This window comes from Primulina eburnea, chromosome 13 (assembly GCF_022965805.1).
Source record: "Primulina eburnea isolate SZY01 chromosome 13, ASM2296580v1, whole genome shotgun sequence".
In the NCBI taxonomy this organism is placed as follows: domain Eukaryota; kingdom Viridiplantae; phylum Streptophyta; class Magnoliopsida; order Lamiales; family Gesneriaceae; genus Primulina; species Primulina eburnea.
Genome location: NC_133113.1, coordinates 29,795,622 through 29,820,978, shown reverse-complemented (window position 1 = coordinate 29,820,978; position 25,357 = coordinate 29,795,622). Strand labels below are relative to the sequence as shown.

The 25,357-nt window shown below is 36.0% G+C and overlaps 4 protein-coding genes across 5 annotated transcripts; 2 read left to right on the top strand and 2 right to left on the bottom strand.

Annotated features, from left to right (window-relative positions):
• Positions 1-236: 236 nt before the first annotated feature.
• LOC140809844 (probable WRKY transcription factor 26) lies at positions 237-2,761 on the bottom strand. Its single transcript, XM_073167600.1, has 5 exons — positions 2,346-2,761; positions 2,100-2,240; positions 1,404-1,984; positions 942-1,103; positions 237-786 (listed from the first exon to the last, which is right to left on the bottom strand). Exons 1-5 carry the CDS (start codon positions 2,649-2,651, stop codon positions 354-356), a joined length of 1,623 nt encoding a protein of 540 aa, XP_073023701.1. The 5' UTR covers positions 2,652-2,761; the 3' UTR covers positions 237-353.
• A 2,038-nt stretch (positions 2,762-4,799) lies between these two features.
• Positions 4,800-8,973, bottom strand: LOC140809699 (U2 small nuclear ribonucleoprotein B'' 2-like). 2 transcript variants are annotated; one of them, XM_073167411.1, is made up of 5 exons: positions 8,809-8,973; positions 8,027-8,220; positions 6,490-6,574; positions 5,800-5,882; positions 4,800-5,234 (listed from the first exon to the last, which is right to left on the bottom strand). In XM_073167411.1, the coding sequence occupies exons 1-5, from the start codon at positions 8,879-8,881 to the stop codon at positions 4,953-4,955; spliced, it is 717 nt and encodes a 238-aa protein (XP_073023512.1). In that variant the 5' UTR covers positions 8,882-8,973; the 3' UTR covers positions 4,800-4,952. The 2 variants fall into 2 exon arrangements, with proteins under 2 accessions (XP_073023512.1, XP_073023513.1); XM_073167412.1 differs by having other exon boundaries at positions 8,048-8,220.
• A 659-nt stretch (positions 8,974-9,632) lies between these two features.
• On the top strand, positions 9,633-14,218 carry LOC140809753 (uncharacterized). The gene is made up of 7 exons (XM_073167474.1): positions 9,633-10,045; positions 10,396-10,559; positions 11,230-11,441; positions 12,012-12,266; positions 12,386-12,472; positions 12,856-13,028; positions 13,561-14,218. The coding sequence occupies exons 1-7, from the start codon at positions 9,693-9,695 to the stop codon at positions 13,670-13,672; spliced, it is 1,356 nt and encodes a 451-aa protein (XP_073023575.1). The 5' UTR covers positions 9,633-9,692; the 3' UTR covers positions 13,673-14,218.
• Positions 14,219-15,740: 1,522 nt separating this feature from the next.
• On the top strand, positions 15,741-24,820 carry LOC140810954 (protein TIC110, chloroplastic-like). Its single transcript, XM_073168884.1, has 15 exons — positions 15,741-16,431; positions 17,359-17,418; positions 17,718-17,841; positions 17,950-18,018; positions 18,113-18,211; positions 18,378-18,444; positions 18,949-19,013; positions 19,160-19,254; positions 20,117-20,235; positions 20,380-20,480; positions 21,052-21,268; positions 21,422-21,579; positions 22,930-23,055; positions 23,269-24,231; positions 24,319-24,820. Exons 1-15 carry the CDS (start codon positions 15,908-15,910, stop codon positions 24,559-24,561), a joined length of 3,030 nt encoding a protein of 1,009 aa, XP_073024985.1. The 5' UTR covers positions 15,741-15,907; the 3' UTR covers positions 24,562-24,820.
• The last annotated feature ends 537 nt before the right edge of the window (positions 24,821-25,357 follow it).

The window sequence follows — 25,357 nt, the reverse complement described above, 5'->3', positions numbered from 1 at the left end:
TTAACGTGATGGAACCAAAAGTTGTAGAGCAGGTTTTTTGTGAGATAGTTTCATAAATTTTTATATGTGAGACGGATCAACCTTACAGATATTCATAATAAAAAATAATACTTTTAACATAAAAAGTAATATTTTTTTCATGGATGATTCAAATAAAAGATCACTCTCACAAAATATGACTCGTGAGACCGTCTCATATAAGTTTTGGCCTAAGTTTTACATAGGGGTCAAAAAGCTGAAATCAAAAAATTTATTGTGAAAAAGAATCATATTTTTGTGTTACAAGAAAAAATATACAAATTTACAATGAAATTATCAGTTTTTATCGCGCCCATATTGCTAGAATAATGATGCTAAAGACGATTTTGCGTAGAACACGGCATAATTTGAGATAAAAACGAGTCATGGAATATGTCGTCACTAGGCTCATCCTTGGCTCTAGAAAACAATGCATTATCCTGCAAAAGATCGATACCGGAACCCATTGAATTCCCGAATCCTGAATATCTCAAGCTCCGGTCATGAATCGGCAATATCTCCAAGGGAAATGGTGCCTCAGTTTCGACCGCACCACCGCGTACCGACAATGCCCCGGCCATGGCTATATTGTTACCAGGATTGTAAGGGACTGGCCTGGTAAGGGCGTGGCTGCCTCCGCCACGAGGAGCTGGGACATCGTGGTTGTGTCTCCTCTCGTATGTTGTTATCACAGACTTGGGGTCGTTCGAGGCTCGTTCCACATGTTTTCTAACTGGACAGGCGGGACTAGTGCACTTGTAATAGCTCCTAGAATTAATCAAAGAAAAGTGACACAAGATTAGGCTACATCGAAAATTAAGCCAACGGGGTCACCCCTCTGCCCTGATTCTTGAATAAATTTCTGGGTCATCTCGAAAAGAAAAGGAAAAAAAGAAGAAGATAGAAAATATTGAAATTCTTACCTGGGATTGGGATTTCCCTTCACCACTTTCTGACCATACTTTCTCCATCTATACCCATCATTTAGTATATCTATATCACTTTTAGTTTGAACTACAACTCTTGGTTCCCTCTCTGTCTTACTCGCCATTCCACCAGCATTCTGACTTCCACTCTCACATTTCCTGAAGTAATATACGATTAGGCAGGTGAGTAGCCAAGAATTCATGTTTAAGTCGATGGCTGACCAGCCACCAAGATCACAATTTTGGGGTGTTTTTTAATAGAAAAAATCGAAGAATATACGCTAGTAATTAATATTATACATACTCGTAACACTGGTTGGGTTGTGGGAAAGAAAAATTCATCAATAATCAAATGAATTTGGAAGTCATTCGAATGAATCGATGATTTAAAATACATCAATCCAAATTCACCTTTATGTTATATAACCATATAAGTTTACTAGTATAATTGAAATTTACCAGCTTTTCATATCAGGTTCATCTTCATCAAATTCATCTCCACCGTACTTTCTCTTATGGTCGAACTCATCATCTCCAACTGTTACCGATGAGTTCTCCGGTGGAGTTGTAACCGAAGAATCCATTTTGCCTGCACCAACTGAAGCACCTGACAGCTGCTCCTGTAACTCGTTTTGAGACTGGATCACCATGGAAGATGCAGAAACTGTGGACGAACACGGGGCCAGAGCAGAGGATCTTCGAACGGACTGAGGCTTGGCATGATTATGAGAACATTTGTAAACAATTTCAGTAATCTGTCCAGATAAAGCTCTTTCCACTTTTTTCTTTGTGGGGCAATTGGGATGTGTACATTTGTAATAGCTTCGAGGATTCTCGCTTCCTTTCACTTGTTTCTGCCCGTATTTTCTCCAGTTATAACCGTCATCCAGCCTCTTGTTATCCGTTATTGTCACTGATGATTCGTTGTATTGATCAATTTGCTGGGTCGGATTGAATTCGGAATTCAAGTTGTTTTCTCCTGGTGGTAAATTATCTTGTTTAGCAAGTTCTTGATAATAATATTCCAATGTCGGCAGACCCTGAATATCCAGAATTTATCAGAATGTACGCAGAATAGTTAGATTCATTCGTTGGGGGAAAAAGGTAAATTAACAAAAGAAATCAAGAAAAAGTAAATGAAAATGAAGTTCTTACAGCGGAGACTGTATTGGGTTGAAAAGAGAAATCTGATGAGTAGTATTTCTGTTCTGGCTTAATCTCCTGCTGATATATTCTGTTGTAATCACTCTTCCAATTGGAATTCGGAAACTTTCCTGTTGTCGGAGAAGGTAAAATCTGCATAGCAAAAATTTCAAAAACCATCCAAACAATTAAAATTCATTCTAAAGAATATATATCACAGAGTAGGAAAAAAACTAAAGATTCTCTCTATTTTCTTACATCAGAAGAAGCTAACAGAACTGGAGAATCAAGAAACTCAGCTGTGCTCAAGCCGAAGTAGGAAAATGGAGAGGCGGCGGAAGGAGGTGATATGGGAAGAGAAGAGGGCGGCAGAGACTTAAACTTAGGCACACCAGAACCTCTCCGGTCCCCAACTTCCCTGTTCAGAGCGGGGCCGGTCGTGGGTTGGTGGTTCTGGTCGGCTGACAGAAGGCTGGTGAAATAGTTGGGAGAAGACATGAAAACTGAATACAATCCCGGATTCACCGAGGCTTCCAAGCTTCCTGAAGAAGATGAATGGGTCATTACATACAATGTAAGCGTGTGAAAATATATAGGAATCTATTGGATGATTCTTGATTGGTTTTTAAGAAGAAAGATTGAAAATGTAGACGTATTTGCTTTTACATTTGTCTGAAATTTGTGGTGTTCGATTATTTCTTTTCCCTCAAGTTTTATTATTATTAATATTTTTTTTTAAAATATTGCTCGAATTCGATACGCCTTCTAAGAAGCTTTGAAAACATAGTTTACCAATCAAATTATTTCGAGCGACGATATTTGAAATAAGAGTGGTCTTTTGTGAGACAATCTTACGAATTTTTATCTGTGAGACAGGTCAATCCTATCGATATTCACAATAAAAAGCAATACTTTTAGCATAAAAAGTAATACTTTTTCATGGATGACCCAAATAAGAGATCTGTCTCACAAAATACGATCCGTAAGACCGTCTCACATAAATTTTTACTTTAAAATAAACAAAAAATAACAATTTTAATTTCATAAGGGAGTCGATAATAATTATATTATAATTCATGAAATTATCAAGGGGAAGTTGGTGAAAAATCTCCAATCAAAACATTTTTTTGGGTTCATTCTCTACCCACAAAATTGTGGTACAATGTCATACAAAATGTGGTACACTTCATGTGGAAATGTGATACTAAAAAAATACTCAAGGACTGAACACAAAAAAATCGACGGCCGAAGACTGTTTCCCGAATTATCAATGTGTTTGATTTGATCGATAACTATTTCTCCTTAAAACCAGGCATAACTATAAATTTATTTACAAAGTTAAAAATATTTAATATGAGACTAGGATAAATATAAATTGTTGGATATTATTCTAAGAATAGATGGAACCCATTAGATTAGATTAAAGAGTAGATATCTTATGAGCCAGTCTCAGAAATTTTTACTTGTAAGACGAGTCAATTCTATCGATATTGACAATAAAAAGTAATACTCTTAGTAAAAAGTTATACTTTTTCATAGATGATCCAAATAAGAGATCCGTCTCATAAAATATGATCAATAAGACCGTCTTACATAAATTTTTGCCTAGATCAAATACATTTTAGAAGGACTATTTCGATCTCCCTTTTTTCTGGACATGAATCCTTATGAGAAACATTTTGAATGAATTTATGTTATAAAAACAATCCGAACATTTACATTTTAAAAAACAAAAAATGGCTAAAAATATTTCTTTTTGTGGGCCATTTTACTACTGAGTCAAAGCTCATGGCTTTGACTGAGATATGTACAGTATGAGAATGGCGGCTGAGGCATCAATAAAATTATCTTTTACGCGGTTTGGGTCACTTTCATTGGGCTCTTTTTACATCTTTGCTTTTGCTTTCCTAGCAAGTATTGAGATATACTTTTTATATGATGAAGTATATATGACAATCTCACTTATCGCAACATTCGTTTTTTACTTGACGGCTTATTGGCTTCAAATCGTAATCCAAACGGCTTAATTCTAGTTCTATAGTCTAATAAAAACAAGGTAAAAAAACTTGTGTGAAACGATCTCACGAGTCGTATTTTGTGAAATGGATCTTTTATTTAGGTCATCAATACAAAAATATTATTATTTATGGTGAATATCGACAGGATTAACTCGTCTCACAAATAAAGATTCATGAGATTATCTTACAAGAGACATACTCTAAATACAATTGCTTCCAAACGGGTTCAGTTCTGGTTTGAACTCGAATTTCTATATTTTGAGCTCAAACTCGATCTTATCCAGTTAAACTAAGCTCAAAAAAATTCAAACTCTACTCGTTTATGCCCAAGGTTATAGTACCAGTCTCACTTTTCATATTAATTTTCACCCACCTATATTTGGAAAAATATTTAAATCTTGAAAAATCAACTTAGCCGTTGCTGAACTAATTGGTAAACAAAAAATACTCATATACAGCAAGTCTGACGCACCGAGTAAGCGACCCAAATGAGTCGTTTCTTTGAAATCTTGTGTCGATTGTCAACTTGACCTTTTTGGCTATTTGCAATTGTAATTTTGTTTTCATGATATTGCAGGTTAATCCTTAAAAACCAAGATACACCACGCTACATTAAATTTATAGGAAAAAAAGAGACGTAAAGAAGCAATTATGGTCAAAAGTTTCTAAAGAAAGTGTATGAAGACTCACCAGATCAAATCAACAAGAAGTACCAAATCCAAGAGTTTCAATATTAAAGATACAAAATTTACTCGTAAAACTCACTGTTACATGGAACCCCTGGCTTTACATGACAAGACAAGCAGAGCAAAAGGTACCATTTTTGCAGTTAAAAATACTTGAATACTTATTTTTTAGCAAAGGTGATGGCCATAGGATTCTGGGCAGTGATTTTAAATCCTTGAAGGTCCTGCATGGCAACCGAAGATTGTGAATCATCATCAAATTCTACAAAAGCAATACCTGGCTTTGCCTCAACCATTCGAACTTCTCTGAACCCAGGATACTGTTTGAAAAGCAATTCCAACATCATGATATTCGTCTCATATGGAAGATTCTGTATAAATAGTATGTGGTTGGGTTCCATAGCTGCTTCTTGTGTGACCGGCTTTCCTTCTCGAGAAGCAACCTAAAAACAAAAAAAAGATATTCGTTCTTTTAAGTCAAGACAAGTCGCAGAAGTTCAAATTAAAATGAAGTTTCCACCTGAAGTTTTGGATCAAATTATTGTCAAGAATAGCTGTTAGCAAAGGGCACAGGTAAGCTTGCATGTCATATGAGTGTATTGTGTTTTGTGCTTGAGCTGATTTTGAAGGCATTTCAAATGCCAAGGAAAGCTGGAGGAGATAAAATATTGGAAGCCCAAGTTCAAACACAAAGAAAACCATAGCAAACACTCGTCTGCCCCGTCACCAACAGGTTACCTCCAATTGTCGTGGTTGGGAGGGGGGCAACTCATACAGTCTAGGCAAGAAGCTTCAAAAAGACATGTATCATAAAGGTAGCCAATGCACACAGGAAGCTTAACAATTATAAATTGTTCACGAAGTACGAAGATGAGTTAGCTTGGCTGATTGATTTCATGAGATATGGATCAATGTTTGCACAAGCAACTGCAAGTTGAAGAGTGGGTGAATGAAAGCTTTTTGGCGGGCCACAGGTGATATGCATACATTCAAGTACAGAAAACTTACAGCCGCGCCTCCATTACTGTCAGATCTTAAACCATTTGCATTGGCAGTTTGATGGACTTCTTCAACTCTTCTCTTCCTCTCAGCTGCTCACCCAAAATAGTAGTCACAAAAAGTATCAATGCAACCAGATCAGAATGTCATAACTATATTAATTGTTTCCAGAGTGAAGTCAAACTCATGCCCCACAATTCAAAAACTAATTTTTAGCATTCGGCAAATGATGGTATGAAATTTCAAAAAGCATAGTAAAATGCAATACATTGGTACTATGTTTCGTAAGGAAGTAAAGTTTTCACAACTTTTCTGTATACAAGCCATGCATTATGATATATATGTAACATAAATGCATCTTTAAACAATTTTCTTCATTTTGCAATTGTGTATCACCAACGAATATTAAATGAATCACAAATATTGCCCCCAGTTTTAAGAAATCAGAGAAGCTCATGAATACACATTATGCATTTCCTTTCACGTAGACGTAACTCAAGTTCTATAAATCGATTTTAAAGAGCGAGACCAAACCTTACAAACTAACTGTTCCATTCAAAGTTGATGGATGCAAAAACTACAAAGGTTGCTTACTTATTAATTAAATATAAAGGTAACTAAGTTCAAAACAAAGAATACAGAGAAAAAATAGTAAATGAAAGAGAGAAAGAGAATGACTGAGGTAGACTAAAGGTTTACCTTTTTCCTCTTGCTTCTTTTTCTTGTCATAAGTACCCTCTGCTTTAGCAATACAATCAGACTTTGTTTTTGCATATTGTATCCGCTGCATTTCAGATGACAGTTAGCAAGTCCAATCAAATTTATTTGTTCGCTCAGGCAATACCATTAATAATGCACATACATCAGTATTCAGCAGTGTTCTAAATGGTAGGCGGCCGCCCCGACCGCACCGCCTATGCATGAGGCGGGTATTTTAGGCGGCCCAAGCTATACGGCGTTGGGGAGGCGGGCCAAGGCGGGTCGAGACAGCGAACAGGCGGGCAGACGGGTCGAGGCCGGGGCGAGGTGGGCGAGGCAAACAGTCAAGATTTTTAAGTTGTAGTCAACAATTTAAAAAACTTAGTCAACAATTTTAAAAACCTAGTCAAAGTCAACTAATTTTAAATATTAAAACCCTGACAAGCCTCACTTTTTTTATTTTATTTTTGGTTTTCACTCTCAACTCTTAACTCTCAAACACCACACACAATCTGCCCGCCGCCGCCCGCCGCCGATGAATGGAGCAAAACAAAGTTAAGGAGTAGTGATTTTGAGTCCGATGATGAGTAGATCATGGATGCAGTAGATGATACATATGTAAATGATTTGGAAGATTAGTTATGTTTAGTTTACTACTTGTTCTAATGATGGATAATTGATTGAAACTTTGAAATTTAAACTTAGTTTTTTGGTAAAAATAATTATATTACTTTGTTAGCATAACAGCATTAATATGATGATGAATCTTTATTAATTGCACATTATCTAGATGATACTATATTTTGTGCTTAAACATTATTTACTTGCACATTTTACATAAAAATGATTATATTACATGATTATCTATAAAAAAAAATTACTTAAAAAAATTCAACCGCCTAAGACGGCCGAGGCGGTAGTCGGTGCCATTTACAACCTTGAGATAACAAGCTGAAAAGCACATTAAAAAAAATGAAAGAAACATTGATACATAAAAATAGGGCACAAATATGTTCTCCGTGAATGACATCATCCTCTGTTCAATAATTTCATATCAATTATGAAAGCATATGAAATGAAAAGCATAAGATCACTACTACATAAAACAGTATCAAATAATGGTGAAAATAATGACATAACAAAAAAGTATGAAACATCACTCAAGCAGGACAGAATAAAACCAATCTAGTTTTGAACAGATGCCAAATTCAGCATCTATGATAAATTCCTTTTTTTTATAAAGAAAAAAGCATGTCAAAGCATGATAAATGGGATAAGCCATAAAATTAGTCTGGAAAAATAAGAAGAAAGATATATCCCATCTGCTACGGGTGTCCAGGATCAATTGTTTCTAGTTGGCACAGGTCAAATAATATATTTTAAATATGTCTTCAGTTGAACTCAGAAAAGACTCAAGAATAAAGCAAAAGAAACAAGAAAGATGGGCATGGACAAACGATGATGAATCAAGCCTAAAAGTGAAATTAAAGTTAATATGTATGCACTTAACAAAAGATACTATGCAGAACAAATTCACCGGTGTATGCTTTATGCTCACTATAGGTTTATCATAGAATGGGAAGTTCTGCATCTGTCGCAATGCATTACTAGCAGCGGCCACTTCGCTGAACACAACCCATGCCTGCCCTTGAAGCTTGGCAGTTTTCAGTGCAACAATGTCCAATATCCTTCCATACTGTGAGAATAAGGCATAAAGAGATCTCTTCAACTCTGTCCAAACCATAAAGACAGACACATCAACCTCAAAATCCATAAGTAATGATCCATATAAGCGGAGCAATAACATGAAACAATAATAACAACGACGATGACGACGACGTCAAGATAACATATATTATGATATGAACAAACAAGAAATTTCATTCCGAAATACAAAGCATTCTTTGTATAAAAAAGTGCCCTTGATGCAACATTTACCACAAGCCCAAGTTAGAACGTAGAGCTAGTTATCCATTTCAGGAAGCTGAGGAATGAGGGAAAACGCCATTTCCTGTTCAGGTGGTAACAACCAACTTCAGGTAAATGAATACAAGTTGCGTTGATTTTTTAATAGCAGAGGGCAGCGCTTCAAATGTCGGAATTAAAAATCTATTTAAGTCCACAGCAAAGACAAAGCGAATCCTAAGCCACAGACCCCAAGCTGGAGCACTGATCAATCCAGTTTCCAAATCAGAGCCGAGGTAAGAAAAACACGTTCACAAAACACAATATAATGGATAGAACATAAAACAAACGCAATATCATCCACACTAAAATTAAGCTTAAACCTAAACTCAAAATAAAAAATAAAGAACAGACCTTCCTTCTTAACTTTCTCGTTGATATTCTTGATGTATATAGTTTGGTTGGGAGGTATGTCGGATGTAAGCATCTTTTAGCCAGCGGTGGAACTAACCGATCTCGATCTCTTTGTGTGTAATTTACACGATCGTAAAATTAGGGCAATATATTTCGTGGTCCATCAATCCCAAAAATCTGGTTTTAATTATTAAATAAATAACTTCTCTAAAACAAAAAAAAAAAAAGAAGAAGGTAGGGTATTTAATTAATAAAATTATTTTGCAAAAACAATATTTATAGTTCTGGCCTTTTAAACATTTTAGCATGAACATAATTAACGATTTTTTTCTTTATAACAATCACTTGCAAAGTATATAATAAATCATAAAAACTCATATGATACGTCTCGATGATTAATTTTGTTAGACTAATTTTTTACATATAAAATGAGAAAAGTATTACCATACTAAATGTGATTTGAAATTGATAAATATTTTATTTTAGAGATCTTTTGTGAGACAGTCTCACGAATCTTTATCTATGAGACGAGTCAATCCTATCGATATTAACAATAAAAAATAATATTCTTAGAATAAAAAATAATACTTTTTCGATGACCCAAATAAGAGATCTGTCTCACAAAATATTATCCGTGAGACCGACTCACACAAGTTTTTATCATTATTTTAAGTTGAAAATATCCTATTCGAAAGACACTTAATTCGTTGAAATTTGTTGGAGTATAGGATGGAATAAAAACATAAAAATGAATGGAGGCGCCAAAAATAAGTTTTCCCATAAATTTTTATAGTACCCTTTTTACCCCCCCACAAACCTCTTAAACCCAAATCTCTGGCGTTAGCGCAACCGGCCGAAATTCTTTATTTATAAAAGGGGAAAAAATGCTTCTCCGATCGCTTCACCGAGGCACCACCGCCGCAAGAGTACTCAAACAATCGCAGTGGCGGCTCTCCATCTGCCGGAGCTTGGCTTCGAATAACCCGACTAAACCCATCCCTACGAAAGGCAAAAAACCCAAGTCAAGACTTGATGGCAAGGAAACGACTGAAGAAATTCAGGTGACGGACCCCCTATTTTCCGTCAAGGAAGAGGCAGAGCTCCGAAGACGTCAATTGGCGGAGGACGACAAGAATCCTGCTCTTGACGTGGGCCCAAACGGCCGCCCTCTCTTTACCTCGGCGCCTTCTATTTCTTCGCTTACCAAAGACGATGTTAACACTTACATCAAATTCAGGTGTAAAATTGCTTTCCTTATGTTGTTTAAAGTTAAGGTTTGTAATAGTGGAGAAGCAGATGCCTAAAACTTCGCATTGTGAGTTTTGATCGATTGGAAAAAAAAATGAAACGTATGATTTGATGGCATGGGTTGCTGTTTCAAACTGAGTTCCATCTGGCTTCTCTCTTCTGGCATTCATTTTACTGAATGCGTCATATGCGTGTGGTGGTGATTTGATATCTGTAAATAAATAGTTGGTGACAATGCTAAGTCAGACCAGTATAGATTCTTAGGATCAGTGTCATACATATTCATTTCTCGCTGCATTCTATGCATGTTGATTAGTAAATATTTTAATGGATTAATAGGATGGAGGATTTGAAAGAGACGCTACCAGAAGGTTTGCCAGTGGGAATGGTGAAGGAATTTGAGACCTCGAGCAGGACTGCCTTGCTGGTCAGGCAGAGTTTTATTGATCTTCGCGATAATTTCAGGCGGGCAGCAGATCCTTTGTTTGTGCTAAATAATGAAGGTTCACTTTTACTGATTCCATTCTTTGTTAGTATTTTACAGTAACAGTAGGTATCGAATTCTAAGATCATGAGAACTTATGGCTATAGCAACAGCCTATTTACACATGCTGTCTTAATCGAGATTTCCCATGGTCTTGACAAGACCATGATAAAGAAAAATATTTGGGAACTAGAGAATTTACAAAATATCCTTCTAGTTTGATGCTCTGTGAATAGGTGCTGACCATGATTGAAAACATTTTAGCAGCATCTTCATACCTATTAGAAGAAAAGAGATTCAGGAAAAAATTTAATTAGTTTTGAGTCCGTTGTGGAAGAAGCATTGAAGTGTGCTAATACTCTGCTCAGTGTTTTTGAAAGCCCATGTCATGTGCCTACGTGCAGGGGCCGAGCATCTTGATTTAAGGTTTAGAGAGGCTCTTCTCATGCGCCGAAACACTATGTTTAGTGAAATGTGCACTCTGGCCATGAAGCATGCCTCTTGGTGCACTTTAAAGCCTCGATTCATAATTTAAGTTTGAATTCTTTTTTGTGTTTACCTGGGTTTTAACCAAGGCCTCTCCCCAATTGGGAGAGTTTTATGCCACTGCACCACTAGGGGTGGTGGCCATTTAAGTGTATGAATTCTGAATATAAGGTAAAGTGACTTTCTGCACGATTATATCTCAGCTCCCAAAGTTCGAAAGCAAATTGTGCTGGATGGTCCTGTGAGTTGTGGAAAAAGTATTGCCCTTGCAATGCTTGTTCATTGGGCTCGCCAAGAAGGTTGGCTTGTGCTTTATGTCCCAAGAGGTAAAGATTGGACACATGGTGGACTTTTTTATAAAAATCCTCATACTGGTCTATGGGATACACCTGTGCAAGCCGCAAACATTTTGCAGGTGCGAAATTTATTTCTTTCTGGCAAATGATTTTATTTACCATGAGCAATTATCATTCTTGTTTTTGGTGATGTGATCTCTTTGAGTATGAATGCAAAATATAGTGTGTTTCTAGCGTTGGTCTATGCTAAATCAGGGCAATCATTCACTATGACTGCATTGTATATGTTAAAAACATATCAAGCTCATATATAAAATACAATTGGGACCTACACTTGTATAAATGTGTGTAAATTGAGAGTGTTTTGCTGGATGTTGGATATATTACATCCAATTTATGTCCTAGTATTTTATTGTTTTGTTTGAGAAGAAGGTAATAATGCTTTTTTTAAAAAAATGTTAGGAGTTTCAAAAAACTATGGTGCCTGAACTCATTGATGAATTTTGAAATATTTTCTGTCAACTAATTCGTGACATTAGAGATTGATTTTTGTTGATTGATAAATGGTATTTAATACAAATGGTACCAAATGAAATCAGAAATTAGATACATTAGCTACTCTTCTTGGCACCTTCTATACAGTGCTCATGCACTTTCAATGCACACTTAAAATTCTGCATTTCTTATAGGATTTTATGAAGTACAACAAGTCATGTCTGCAAGGATTAAAGTGCAGCACACATGATCCTATTCTGTTGGGAGAAGGTGCTGGTGTTGGGTGGACAAAAGGTAGTGATAAAATGCAAATTTCAAAAGACACAACTCTTTTTGAGCTTGTTCAAGCTGGAATAAATAACACACACGCTGCAGTTGGAGTGGTGGTTCGGTTGAGGGAGGAATTGTCAAAAGTGACAAGTGTCCCTGTTCTTATTGCAATCGATCAAGTGAGTCTTTTAACTTCTTGTGTTGTTTTTAAATGTTTTTTTGGGGGGTGGCTGCAGCTGGTTTATTTTTTTGAAACATTTTGACGTCCATCTCACTTATGTTACTTTGACCTGAACAGTATAACAATTGGTTCACATTCTGTGATTACGAGGAGCCTGTAACAGTTCGTTCTTGCCGAGCTATTCATGCCCGAAATTTGGCCACTGTAAGAACGGGATATGCTTGCTGATAATTTGCTCAAATTTTTCTTTTTATTGCTTGTATACATGCAATTCATTTCATTGTTGTTCACGAATTTCTTCAATTAGATTTTTGAATAATGAAGAGATACTTGTGGCGTCTATCAGAAAGCCTTAGCGATAAATTTCGTCTAATAGATGTCAAAAGTTGTTGTCATCTAGCTTTCTTTTGGGTGAATAAACTTCATTTACCATCTCCCGAATCCTAGCATGGTTCTTGCTTGGTAAGTTGGTAACGCTTATAATTACAAATTTAGATGAGATTTAAAATGGACATGATTTCGGAAGTTAAACTTTACAAATATTTACTTTTCCATATTTGTTGTTCTAAGTGAATTTTGGTGTCTAGGTCAATGCATTTAGGTCTATGATGCATGAGAATATGATGGTGGGTGTTTTTTCTCATTCAACTGCTGTTGGAAAATTGCGGCAAGAACTACCCGATGTTCCTATCGATGCTCGAATAAATATGCCTCGGTACAATTTGGATGAAGCTGATACTGTCTGCCACTACTATCTCAGGTTTGATTCTCTACGGTATTGCTAGGGTTGTGTCAATCACCATTGTGTCAGAAATTCAAAATCCCCATTTTGAGTTAAACTAATTAAAGCATCTGAAGTTAAAGTTTTTCTTGGTTCTATCATCCTCATCAGAAGGATTTAGATTACACATTTAAACCAACTTTCTCCCTTCGCTGCCAAGAAAGAAAATCCTCGAGGTTTTATTGCATTGAAATACGTTTGTATTAGTCGAAGCTTTTGCCTCCATTTTTCAATGAACTACTCAATTAAATTTTTGGCGGGGTAGGGTTGCTGTCCAATTCTTATTGCCAATTGATAAGGAGCGCAATATTTGGTTCCACAGAGGTCACATCGTTTCAGTTTTATTACAGTTTAGATACTCTCTAATATTCATTTCAAGAATAATGCAACTTATATGCATCTTCTCGCGCATCCTTATTTATGTTTACGGAAATCATTTATAAATAAAAAAACATCAAGTTGTTGTGGATTGATAAATTTCAAAATCTGAATATGACATTTCATGTGACAGGCAAAGACTAGTTAAACGGGAATCATTTTCGGTGGACAACTGGAAGAAGATTTTCTTCTTGTCGAATGGAAATGGAACAGAGTTTAGATACTTGGTCCCATTCATGCGGTAACCCCTGAAAATTGCTCAAAAGACTACTTCGCTGATATCATGACAAATTGACAATGTGAAGCCTGTGCCCTTATCTATCAAAGGGCAAATCTGTCAAGTGTAGTCGACGTGGAAGACGTCAGCAAAAATCAGGTTCATTTTTTGCTGATGTAAATGTTGGGAAGTATTTGCGTTTCTTTATTTGGACTGGGACTGAGTTCCACCTCCTCGTCTACTGGAGAACACATGACGTTACAGAATGAACATTCTTCATTAATATAATTTGCAACCAGGGGGGCATGTTGTTCTCCGTCCCGCGTTTGTAACGTGTTACTCGTATCATGTCCGAGCATTTATTTTTTGAACTTTCTATCTGTCACCCACTTTTTTGTACTTGCACAATATGGTGCTCGCCGGTACCGAATAAATTCGTTATGATCATTTTTGCATTTTATGTTAAGGTCTCGCCAACTCGGGTTGTTTGAAAAGAAACTATCGCGATAGAGACATGTTCATGCTTGATTTCTACATAAACCGACCTACTTGGCCTTGTATATCAGTTAGACATCAACTTTATATTCCACCACTCGATGTAATATTATCTATTTTACTGATTAGCCTCAGTCTAAGGTGCTCCGTCGGTGGATGGAATTCGTGTTTTAATGTAATTAATAATGCATTTCAAGCATTTTAAATGGTACTTCGATGCTTTTGAATTAGTAGCTGAAACAAAAACACTTCATTTGCACAATGTGTACTTCATTACATTTTGCTAACTAATTCGACACCAACGAGTTTCATTAATATATAGACGGACCATGGTTGTTCTTATTGCTAATATATACCCATATGCTGAAATATACATACTGAACAAATGAATGAAGATAGATAAACTAAACATAAGCAGAAAAAAGTTGGAACTGATAAATATTTAATAATAAGATAACAAAATTCATAAAGTTTCAACTTTCAATCAAACCACAATCTTTTTCCGAGACTCTTGAATCTTCTTTCCACAAATTCCAAGCAACCAAAACTTCATTCAATTGGGATTCAGGAATCTTAGTGTTGGCGTCTAGTATTTCAACCCAGTCCTTCCATGGAACCTTTGAAGGGTCTAAAATATTCAGCACCTTTTCCAATCGAATCAACTTCTCATCGACACCAGCAGTAAAAACTTCTTAGTCCCGCATAAAAGGAAAAGGAGAAAAAAAATCAAGAACGCAGCAACGCAAGGAGTTCCCGAGAAAAGCAGGGAAAAAATAATCTTACTAGACAACGCGGGTTCATTTCTTTGAACTTGCAAACCAGCGGCGCATAAGAGAAATTTATCACCAACAAAAAGTATAATGGGCTATACCAACAAAAAAAAAAAAACCTCTGCAATGAATAAATCAACCATGCCATCACCACAGGGAAAAAAATGTACAGAGAACGATACGTCGGCAATCGGAACCATCATAGCCGACGCACATGACTACTTTCTTCTTGCGAAAAGATTCCCATTTGTGGGCCGTCTCCAGCAGCTGCGGAGGAGCAGTGTATGGAATATAAAATCGAAATCTGAGACGCTTTTTTTTTTAATAAAAATACTCTCTACATATATATGTTCTAAAATAGATTTTCACAAAAGAAAACAATTTAGTGATATATTTCTTAATCAGGAATCGGTATTGTATGTTTTTACAAAAGTTAGTAAGTCAAATTTTTTAAATTATATAAGTAGTATATTAATTATATTCTAGCTATTCGTGTCATTCAAAATTTTTAAATCACGCAACAATACGAGTGATACGATCGTCCCAAACAATTATAATCAAATGTTAGACCTGAAATTTTATCTATAATTAGGACATTTGTACTTTATAAAGGAATTGATAGTTTATAATAAGATTTTTTAATGATTTTTAATAAGAATTTTAGTCATAAATTGTTTGAAATTATTTTCATTTATGTTATTTTATTTTAATATAATTAGAATATGTGAGATGAAAATTATCATATATATCGAAGATTAAAATAGACAAAAAAAATATTTTAAATATAGTATAAAATAATCAATATGGAAGAGTCGCATTGTTTATCCGTCTATTCCAATTCTTAATTAATAACGTACAGTAGGGAGGAGATGTGCAAGCAGACGAGAACATAAGCAGGTTTTTATCTTCTTCTTCTTCTTCACCCCTGCCTGCTTCTACTATCTCTGCAATCTCCAGCATTAAACTCTTACCCAAGCCTAGTGAGGCAAACGGAGATCATGTACACAAAATTTGCAATGAACCCATCAATTATCCATACAGCTACCAATCCATCTTCTCCAAGCACCACAACTCTTCTTCCACCCCACTTTATCTGCACGCCCTTCCCCCTTCGCCAGTGCAAAACCCATCTCCGCCGCCGCCGCTACAGAATATCCGTCACCCGCTCTTCTTCTCAACCCCCAGTCACCGTAGTCAAGCCTGATGTTTTTGGAGACAAGAGGGAGCTGACGGGCGTCCAGTCTCTGGTGGAGGTTATGTCGCCACCCATCAGAATTGCCAGTTCCGCACTTATCTTTGCCGCTGCCGTTGCTGCTGGATATGGCCTTGGGATTAGGTTTGGTGGGTCACGCAATTCCGGGATAGGTGGGGCTGTGGTTCTTGGGGCAGCTGGAGCTGGGGCTGCTTTTGCTCTGAATTCCTGTGTGCCAGAAGTCGCGGCTGCTAGTTTGCACAATTACGTTGTGGGTTGTGATGATCCTGGTGCTCTGAAGAAGGAAGACGTTGAAACCATAGCAAACAAGTACTCTAATTTTACTGAACAGCACGTTGTGGTTTTCATAAATTTTTATCTGATGGTTGGCTGATTAATTTTGCTGCAAAACTACTTTATTAGTGGCTATCCTTAGTGGTGTCACGAGCGATGCGTCTATTACTATAGTTCATTCTATTATTATTGATGAAACCTACAGAACTGATATATTCCAAAACATATAGAAGTTTCTAACATACAATCATGACATGAATAATTGGTCCAAGTCCAGTAGCCAATAGATGGTACCTACAAGGAGTACTGAACCATGCTTTTGCATTTTCTTGGTTGCAATAACTTCCAGGAATGAATAAATGAGTTTCTCAGTCCTCAAGTTTTATAGTGCTTAGATCTATCAGTTACTCAGAAACAAGAAATTTGGACTACTTTAACCTGGAAGACTTGTGAGCTGAATAGATAATAGGAAACTTGGACCCTGAATGATAACTGGCCAATTTAAAGGGGCAAACAAAGGAATTGCTCAAGAGTAGAGTGCTGGTGATTGTTGCCAGGAGTGGATGTAAAAGACCACTTTCTTCTCTCTATCGTCTGGACATTTTAATGTACATAATTTTGTAATTAGAAGGTCATCATCTCATTTTTTTTGTTAATACGATCTTACTTTTTCTTTATTTGTATTAGCCTTTTCCTAACGGGCAGTTAGATTTTTAGGCTACTGTGTCTTTTATTTTGAGGCCTAGGTTTTTTTTAAAACACCCCCACCACACACACAAAAAAAAACACACGCACAGTAGGTCTTTTTCCCCAAAAAGACTCCTCTCTAACCTGCCCTCTTCATCTTTAATCAGCTTCTTACTCTTACTCACTGTTAATTTTTCATAACTATTGCCATGATTGTGAACCTTGTCATTTTTTGCTTCTGTTGTATTCTTGTTGAGTTGTTGTACAATCTTTCAGATATGGTGTTAGCAAACAAAATGCAGCATTCAATGCGGAGCTTTGCGATATATACGGCAAGTAAGTAGTAAGCTGTTTGGTCAATTATAAAGTTTAATAACCAGTTTGTTTGTATGTGCAGACATGTTTTCAAATATTTCCCAGCTAACGAAAAATCGGTTTTCTATTTTTTATATGGATCGATGTGTTTTCACATGCTAGAGTTATGATAATTAAATAATGCTTTGTGGGTTTCAACAAATGAAAGCATATCCAATCCATTCAACGCGCATGCACAGTCAATAAGATTAGAGAATTGATAACGATATTTAACAAAACTTTCAGATCCTTTTTGTTTATCATTCTGCTTTCAATCTTAGATTTGTATCGGCTGTCCTTCCTCCTGGAGGTGAAGATCTTAAAGGTGATGAAGTTGAGACCATAATTAAATTCAAACAATCCTTGGGCATTGATGACCCAGAGGCGGCATCAGTACACATGGAGGTACGATTGTTTGTGATTATTGATTTTAATGGAAGAACAATAATAATTGTGGCTTTACTTTAATATGGAGATTATTTGTTTGAAGTGTTTTTTATCATGATTTCTCAGATTGGTAAGCGGATTACCAGGCAAAGACTTGAAACAGGGGATCGTGATGCTGATGTGGATCAACGTCGGGTGGGATGTTATTTTGATAGTCTTTGATATTATATATTTCATCTGGTAGGACACAGTTATTTGAGCTTGTATATATTTTATGTTTCTGCTGCAGGCATTTCAGAAGCTGTTATACGTGTCAAATCTTGTGTTTGGACAAGCATCAGGTTTCCTGTTACCCTGGAAACGCGTGCTCAAGGTCACTGACGCCCAGGTATTATAGCATTGTAAGGCTTTCCCGTGATGTTTTCTTGACATATTTGACCTGAAGTTTTCTAGTGTTTTCTTTGGGTAACTGGATAAAATTGAAGTTGATGGTTCTGTAAATCCATGGCTCCATTTTAGAATTTCTTTAGTCTTCAAATTACCTTTTCTGTCAGGTTGAGGTTGCCATTCGGGATAACGCCCAGAGACTCTATGCTTTCAGATTTAAATCGATTGCCCAAGGTAATACCCGTTACATGATTGTTTAATGCACCCCACAAGTTTCTTGGTGTCATTTTTTGTTTATAGAACATCTTGTTAGATTTATTTCCTATAGTTGGTCTTGAAATGTTTTCTAGTAAAATTTTGCATGTTTTTGCCTTTCAATTCATTTATTTAACTTGTATTTAGGCTTCTGCGTTGACAGTAACCAAGAATAAATATGTGGAAAAATGTAATTTTTTTTCACTGTGATGCATCTTAAAGCGACTTGAACTGTTAATCGGGTAATGCACCGCTTTAGATGTCCTGCATTTAAGCTGAATGTTGTTGAGATGTAAGTTTTTTGGTTAGATTGATTCATGTAGATTCCATATGGCAGAATTTGCTTCCAATATGTGTATATGATCTCTTATTTATTATTGTATAATTATTACTTTAGTAAAGTTGTCGCTACATTCTACACTTAACTAATGAGTAGTAGTAGGTTGACAATGCAACTTATTTATGTGTCTTTATGTTTGCTAGATCTTAGCGTGAGTCAGTTGATCAGCCTCAGAGAAGCTCAACTTCTATACCGACTTTCGGATGAGGTAAATAGACAAAAATATTCTGGGAACCAAATATCACGTGTACATCAGTTTTTTATTTTTATTGCCACTGGCCATACTGTTGAATATATAAGATTGAGAAGAGACGTACTGTGCCTGTCTTTCAATGGTGATTCTTTTTTCCCCAGCTTGCTGCAGACATCTTTAGTGAGCATACACGAAAGCTTGTGGAGCAAAATATATCAACAGCTCTCAATCTATTGAAGTCCAGAACTAAATCCGGGTATGAAACTATTATGCTTCAATATTGAAACTATAGCAATGTGCGACTTGTTTAAGTTTGTTTTAGTCCCTTGTAGTTGACTAGTTGCCTTGGTGCAGGTGTTGAGACTTGGTTCTGTGATTCATTTGTAATTCATTATCCTGTGTAAATTACGTTTTCTTTGTTGGTTATGGAGATAAAGTTAAAATAAGCACTATAAGACCTTCTAACAAGTGAAAATTTATTGTTACACGTTATGAGCAGAAACCTTGATGTTGAATGACTCATGCTTAAATTATTATAAGACAGCAAAGCCTTGGTGGGTTTAAAATGTAAATCAGTTGATTTGGCAGAGTTTGGTCTTATCATGATTTCAAAGATTTGTTTGAAAAATATCTGGTTGGAGAGAAATAACAGAATATTCAAAGAGGAGTCCGAGAAAGTAGACCAAGTTTGGGAGAAGATCAAGTTCAGGGTGGCTAGTTGGACGGTTAATATTAAAGAATTCAATCATTTGTCTGTTTCATGACATGACTGGCGTAGTTTGTATGGACATGACATAACTGGCGTAGTTTTATTTATGCTTGCTTGGTCATCGGTTGTGCGGACTACTCGTCTGCTTATTATGTAATATTTAACCTATCAATAAAATTTAGTTTCATTTAAAAAAAAAAGATTTGTTTGAAAAATATAACCTAATAATAGAGCCTTATCCTCGTACTGACAGCCTGCAGTTCGTTAATCTGTTTTTTTGCTGTTTGTGTAACTATAGTTTGTCTTTAGTTTGTCTTTTTCCCCACTTTGTTTTGTCAGCAGTAAACAGTCCTACAATGTTTACATTGTTTGTAATATGAATGCCTAACAAGCTGTGTATGTTTTACAGGAATCGTGTCATCGAGGAACTTGACAAGATTCTGGCATTTAATAATCTCCTAATTTCTCTCAAGAGCCATCCGGATTCTAGTCGCTTTGCTAGGGGTGTTGGGCCTGTGTCTTTAGTAGGTATTATTACTGAGCAATTTTGAATCCCTCATTCATCTTGGTTTGAATACTCTTTAGGCTCTCTGATACTATCTTCTTGAAGATTATTTGGGCGTATTTCCTATATGTAGTTGTCAGTTGAAGCTTTGTTTTTTCTTGAGTTAGGTGGGGAGTATGACGGTGACAGAAAATTCGATGACTTAAAGCTTTTGTACAGAGAATATGTGACAGATGCTTTGGCGGGGGGACTCATGGAAGAAAAAAAGGTTCTGACCGACGTGTTTTCATCACTTTCTAAATATTTATTTCATTATTTTCTTTACAGAAATATTGTAAACCATCATTCAAGTTATGCAGCATAATACTTTCCTAGTAACTTATGGTTGTGGACTCTGTGATATTTACGGTCTACCCCATTTTATTGTTGAACTGTTCACTTATTACAACCTCGAGTGGCTAAACACGCTTAACTTCTGATTGTTGTGGGTTTTGGGCGTATCCTACAATATACTTATATAGGGGCATTCTATTAAGTGTGGACGTATGTTGAAGAGTTTCAGCTCAGTGGATCATTGATTGAAAGAAAACCGACGCATTTGGTTATTGTTACATTTATTTTATTGTGAATATTCAACATTCACCACAATATTATTTTTATGTATTTCTTTACAATGAGATACCTTGTTGCCTATGCCTATGCCTATGCCTAATGGTATTTGTGCTGTTAGAGACTAAATATATTAAATACTTAGTATCTCTATCAGCTAAACTTCGCCGAGCTTACCTGTTTTCTGTTTTTAATCCGGTACTGACTTCATTCTTTTGTTTTTATTGTAGCTTGCTGCACTTAATCAATTAAGGAATATATTTGGTTTAGGACGGCGAGAAGCAGAGTCAATTGCTATGGAAGTTACCTCCCAAGTATATCGCAAACGGCTTCAGCAAGCAGTGTCAAGTGGCGCCTTGGCCGCTGCTGCTAGTAAAGCAGCCTATCTTCAAAATCTATGTGAAGAGTTACACTTTGATCCACATAAGGCCGTAGAGATTCACGAAGGTTCAGTTTATGTTATGAGGGATAACATTTATATTGTGATGGAAGCTTTTTCTGTATAGTCTTTAAGTATTTATATTTGTTCGGTGTTTCAACTAGTTACTCTAATTGTGTACTACATTTTGTTCCTGAAAGTATCACTTTTTTATTGGTCAGAAATTTACCGAAAAAGACTTCAGCAATTGGTAGCTGACAAAGGTGAACTCAGTGATCAGGATGTGGAAACATTAGAGAAGATACAGATTAGTTTATGCATTCCAAAAGAAACTATTGATGCAATTCATGCTGATATCTGTGGCAGTTTGTTTGAGAAGGTAACATTGTTATTTTCTGTCGGTTCTTTTATGTTTATAAATTGGGAGGCTGGCGAAGAGTTTAATCCTTTTTTAGTAAGAGGTTAAAATTCACCAGAAGTTGAAAATTAAAGACCACTTCTAGCCAGGTCTTACAACCCCACTAGTAATAAATACTTGCCAATAGTTGCATCCTAGTGTGTTTATTTGGCAAAAACACTATAGTGGTTTATTTGGGCAATTTCTAGATATATAGCATAATTATAGTTCGTGGGTCCTAAGTTAGGATTTAGCACGCCCGCCCCTGTATCAAACTAATGATTGCATCCTAACTCCTAAATATTTAGAACACCCCTCTGTCAAACGAATGGTTGCATCCTAAACATACACATGAACTTTACATTTTCAATTTGTCTAAGAGTGGAGAAACTTTTCTATAAAAATTTTTTTAAAGCTATTTTGTTTAAAATAGTAGTATTTTTTGTAATTAAAAAAAACATAAAATGTCAAATTCCAGAAATATTGCTTTTTACTAATTAGGCACTGTTTCTGCTTTTACAAAAAACTTAAAAACCATGCTTAACATAGTAATTTCTTTATGCCAAGTGCTTCTACATCGAAATTTGATTCAAAGCTAAGTGTGTTGGTACTTGATGCATTTATCTCTCATTTGACAAAATCTACTCTTATGTCGCATTTGGATTGATGGATTTCAGAGCAAACTTTGGCTGCATTTGAGGTGATGGTTTTAAATTCAAGGATTTCGATCACAGTTTTATTGTTAATAATGAAACAGTAGATCAAATCTTAAAAATAATTTATTTATTTATACATTAGTTATAGTATTATACAAAGTAGAATGAATTTTAAATGACAGCATTATTGAATGAGCATGAAATATATTTTAATTAACATGAAATACTATATATATATATATATATGTATGTAAGAATTGAATTCGAAGTTTATGGTTTTACTTTCGTTGATAACAAAAATACATTTACAATTCATAAATCCAAATGCAACCTTATGTTTAGTCCATGGAATACAGGGGATTTGTTCAGAATTATGAATTTGTGTTCACTTTGTAAAATAATTTATGTGTCTTGAAAAAGGTTTCTCACCTGTGTAATATTCTTAAATCAATACTTGCTCTTTGCTCTTATCTCCTCGTAGATGTGAATCTTTTTCACATATTATTATCACCATCTACTGCGCTAGACATTTTTTCTTCAAGCCCACCCCAATAGGTCCCTAGTTCTTATTTTTTATCTTCGTGCATAAAGAATCACAACCTTTGAGGTGGTGGTGTTTGGTGATTATAATTATAATTACTAGGTCATTTAATTGGTTGTCCAATCACTTCAACAGGTCGTCAAGGAGGCAATTGCTGCCGGAGTCGATGGCTACGATGCAGAGATCCAAAAGTCTGTCAGAAAAGCTGCTTTTGGTTTGCGTTTAACCAGGGAGGTTGCTATGTCTCTTGCTAGCAAGGCAGTAAGTGCCCAATGAACCAATACATTTTTATCCTATAGAATCCATGGAATCCTAGATGGAGCTCTTTTGGCTCTGATTATCTTTATTTGGTCTATCAGCCATTTGGTCGGCTACTGATTTAATTCGGGGGGCTTATTCTATACTCAATAAGTTTCTATGAAACTTGTGATGCCATTGATTAATCTGAATAGTAATGTTATTGGTTGTGCGCAGGTCCGTAAGATTTTCATAAGCTACATTCAGCGAGCAAGGGCAGCTGGAAGTCGTACTGAATCAGCGAAGGAACTCAAGAAAATGATTGCTTTCAATAGCTTGGTTGTTACTGAACTGGTTGCAGATATCAAAGGTGAATCAGTTGATACAACACCTGAAGAACCTACCAAGACAGAAGAACTACAGATGGAGGATGAAGAGGAATGGGATTCCTTACAGTCGCTCCGGAAAGCAAGACCCAGCAAGGATACTAAAGGGAAACCAGTCCAAACGGAGATAAACCTGAAAGATGACCTCCAAGAAAGGGATAGAGCCGACCTTTACAAAACGTACTTGCTATTTTGTCTTACTGGTCAAGTGACCAGGATTCCTTTTGGTGCCCAAATCACCACAAAGAAGGATGATTCCGAGTATATTTTGCTTAACCAACTTGGTGGCTTACTTGGGATGTCAGACAAGGAGATCGTGGAAGTGCATAGGAGCTTAGCGGAGCAAGCTTTCAGGCAAGAAGCTGAGGTAATTTTAGCTGATGGACAGTTGACTAAAGCTAGGATGGAGCAGCTAGACGTGTTGCAGAAGAATGTTGGCTTGCCACCTCAGTACGCTAAAAATATCATAAAAAGTATAACTACTACGAAATTGTCAGCGGCTCTTGAAACTGCTGTAGGTCGGGGGAGACTAAACATTAAGGAAATTCGAGATCTCAAAGAAAATGGAGTCGACGTAGATACCATGATATCAGAAAGTTTACGAGAGTCCCTCTTCAAAAAAACTGTGGACGATATCTTTTCGGCTGGTACCGGAGAGTTTGATGAAGAGGAACTGTATCAGAAAATCCCGAAAGATCTCAACATTGATCCTGAGAAAGCCAAAGGAGTTGTGCTCGAGCTTGCTCGCACTAGATTATCAAACTCGCTCATTCAGGCGGTGGCACTATTAAGACAAAGAAACCATTCCGGTGTGGTACGTACTAGTTCTAATTTTTTATCCATTTCTTTTGATATAAAAGGTGTAAAAACCGTTGCCCATTATTTTTGTGTGGACTTTCAGGTTAATTCCCTCAACAACATGTTAGCATGTGACAAAGCGGTCCCTTCCACTCCCTTGTCATGGGAGGTGCCGGAGGAACTAGCGGATTTATTTCTCGTGTTTGTTAAAAGCGACCCTGATGATGAAAAACGATCCCGGATGCAGTATCTGCTGAACATCAGTGATTCAACTGCAGAAGCTTTAGAAGCCATGAAAGATAAAGGATCTCCAAATGAGAAGGTCGAGGAAGAGTTTGTGTTCTAAAAATGTTTGTTTTAGCCAATTTGAGTTCGAGTTGTGCAACAGTTTTGTTATAGATTTGCGCGGAAAGGTAAGCAAAGGCATTCTTAAGTTGAGTGAAACTTACCTTTTGAAGGTGTCGAATAGGATTTTCTTTGATGTACTACAAGAGGACTGATTCTTAACTATGCGTGGAGTTAGGGATGAATCCTAATTAACCCTTGAATTATTCAAATACTGCTTAAGATATATATATATATATATATATATATTATATTAAGAAGAGGCCTCTTATGAGACGATCTCACGAATCTTTATATGTAAGACGGGTCAATTCTACCGATATTCACAATAAAAAGTAATATTCTTAGCATAAAAAATAATACTTTTTCATGGATAACCTAAATAAGATATTCGTCTCACAAAATACGACTCATGAGATTGTCTCATACAAGTTTTTGTGTCATATTAAACGGAGCAATAGATTTTGCTATTTATAGTGCCACTTTTCATTTTTCTCTGATTGTGGCTTTATATATTTATATACATATATATTATCTATACTTCTATATTATTATGTTATAATACTTGAACCTATTAGATTAACTAATTTTTCCATGCCATGTGAAACAAAAACTTTTTCCAAGTTTGCCATTATATCATCATATTGATATCATGTCAACGTCACATCAGAAAATGATTAAAATCGTAAAATAGACAAAAATAATAAATTTAAAAAATATCAAAGAAATAATTATACATAGTTTTGATATCCTGCATACCTATCGTGCACACCTATTTGAGCACCGATGAGGTGTCA

Coding starts and splice junctions, on each gene's coding strand:
- LOC140809753 (XM_073167474.1), top strand. CDS start 9,693: ATGCTTCTCCGATCGCTTCACCGAGGCACCACCGCCGCAAGAGTACTC. Junction 10,046..10,395: donor AACACTTACATCAAATTCAG/GTGTAAAATTGC, acceptor ATGGATTAATAG/GATGGAGGATTTGAAAGAGA. Junction 11,442..12,011: donor AAGCCGCAAACATTTTGCAG/GTGCGAAATTTA, acceptor CATTTCTTATAG/GATTTTATGAAGTACAACAA.
- LOC140809699 (XM_073167411.1), bottom strand. CDS start 8,881: ATGCTTACATCCGACATACCTCCCAACCAAACTATATACATCAAGAAT. Junction 8,221..8,808: donor CGAGAAAGTTAAGAAGGAAG/GTCTGTTCTTTA, acceptor TGGTTTGGACAG/AGTTGAAGAGATCTCTTTAT. Junction 6,575..8,026: donor TGAGCATAAAGCATACACCG/GTGAATTTGTTC, acceptor TCTGAAATGCAG/CGGATACAATATGCAAAAAC.
- LOC140810954 (XM_073168884.1), top strand. CDS start 15,908: ATGTACACAAAATTTGCAATGAACCCATCAATTATCCATACAGCTACC. Junction 17,842..17,949: donor CGGCATCAGTACACATGGAG/GTACGATTGTTT, acceptor ATGATTTCTCAG/ATTGGTAAGCGGATTACCAG. Junction 18,019..18,112: donor CTGATGTGGATCAACGTCGG/GTGGGATGTTAT, acceptor TTTCTGCTGCAG/GCATTTCAGAAGCTGTTATA.
- LOC140809844 (XM_073167600.1), bottom strand. CDS start 2,651: ATGACCCATTCATCTTCTTCAGGAAGCTTGGAAGCCTCGGTGAATCCG. Junction 2,241..2,345: donor TTCTGTTAGCTTCTTCTGAT/GTAAGAAAATAG, acceptor TTTGCTATGCAG/ATTTTACCTTCTCCGACAAC. Junction 1,985..2,099: donor AACCCAATACAGTCTCCGCT/GTAAGAACTTCA, acceptor CTGGATATTCAG/GGTCTGCCGACATTGGAATA.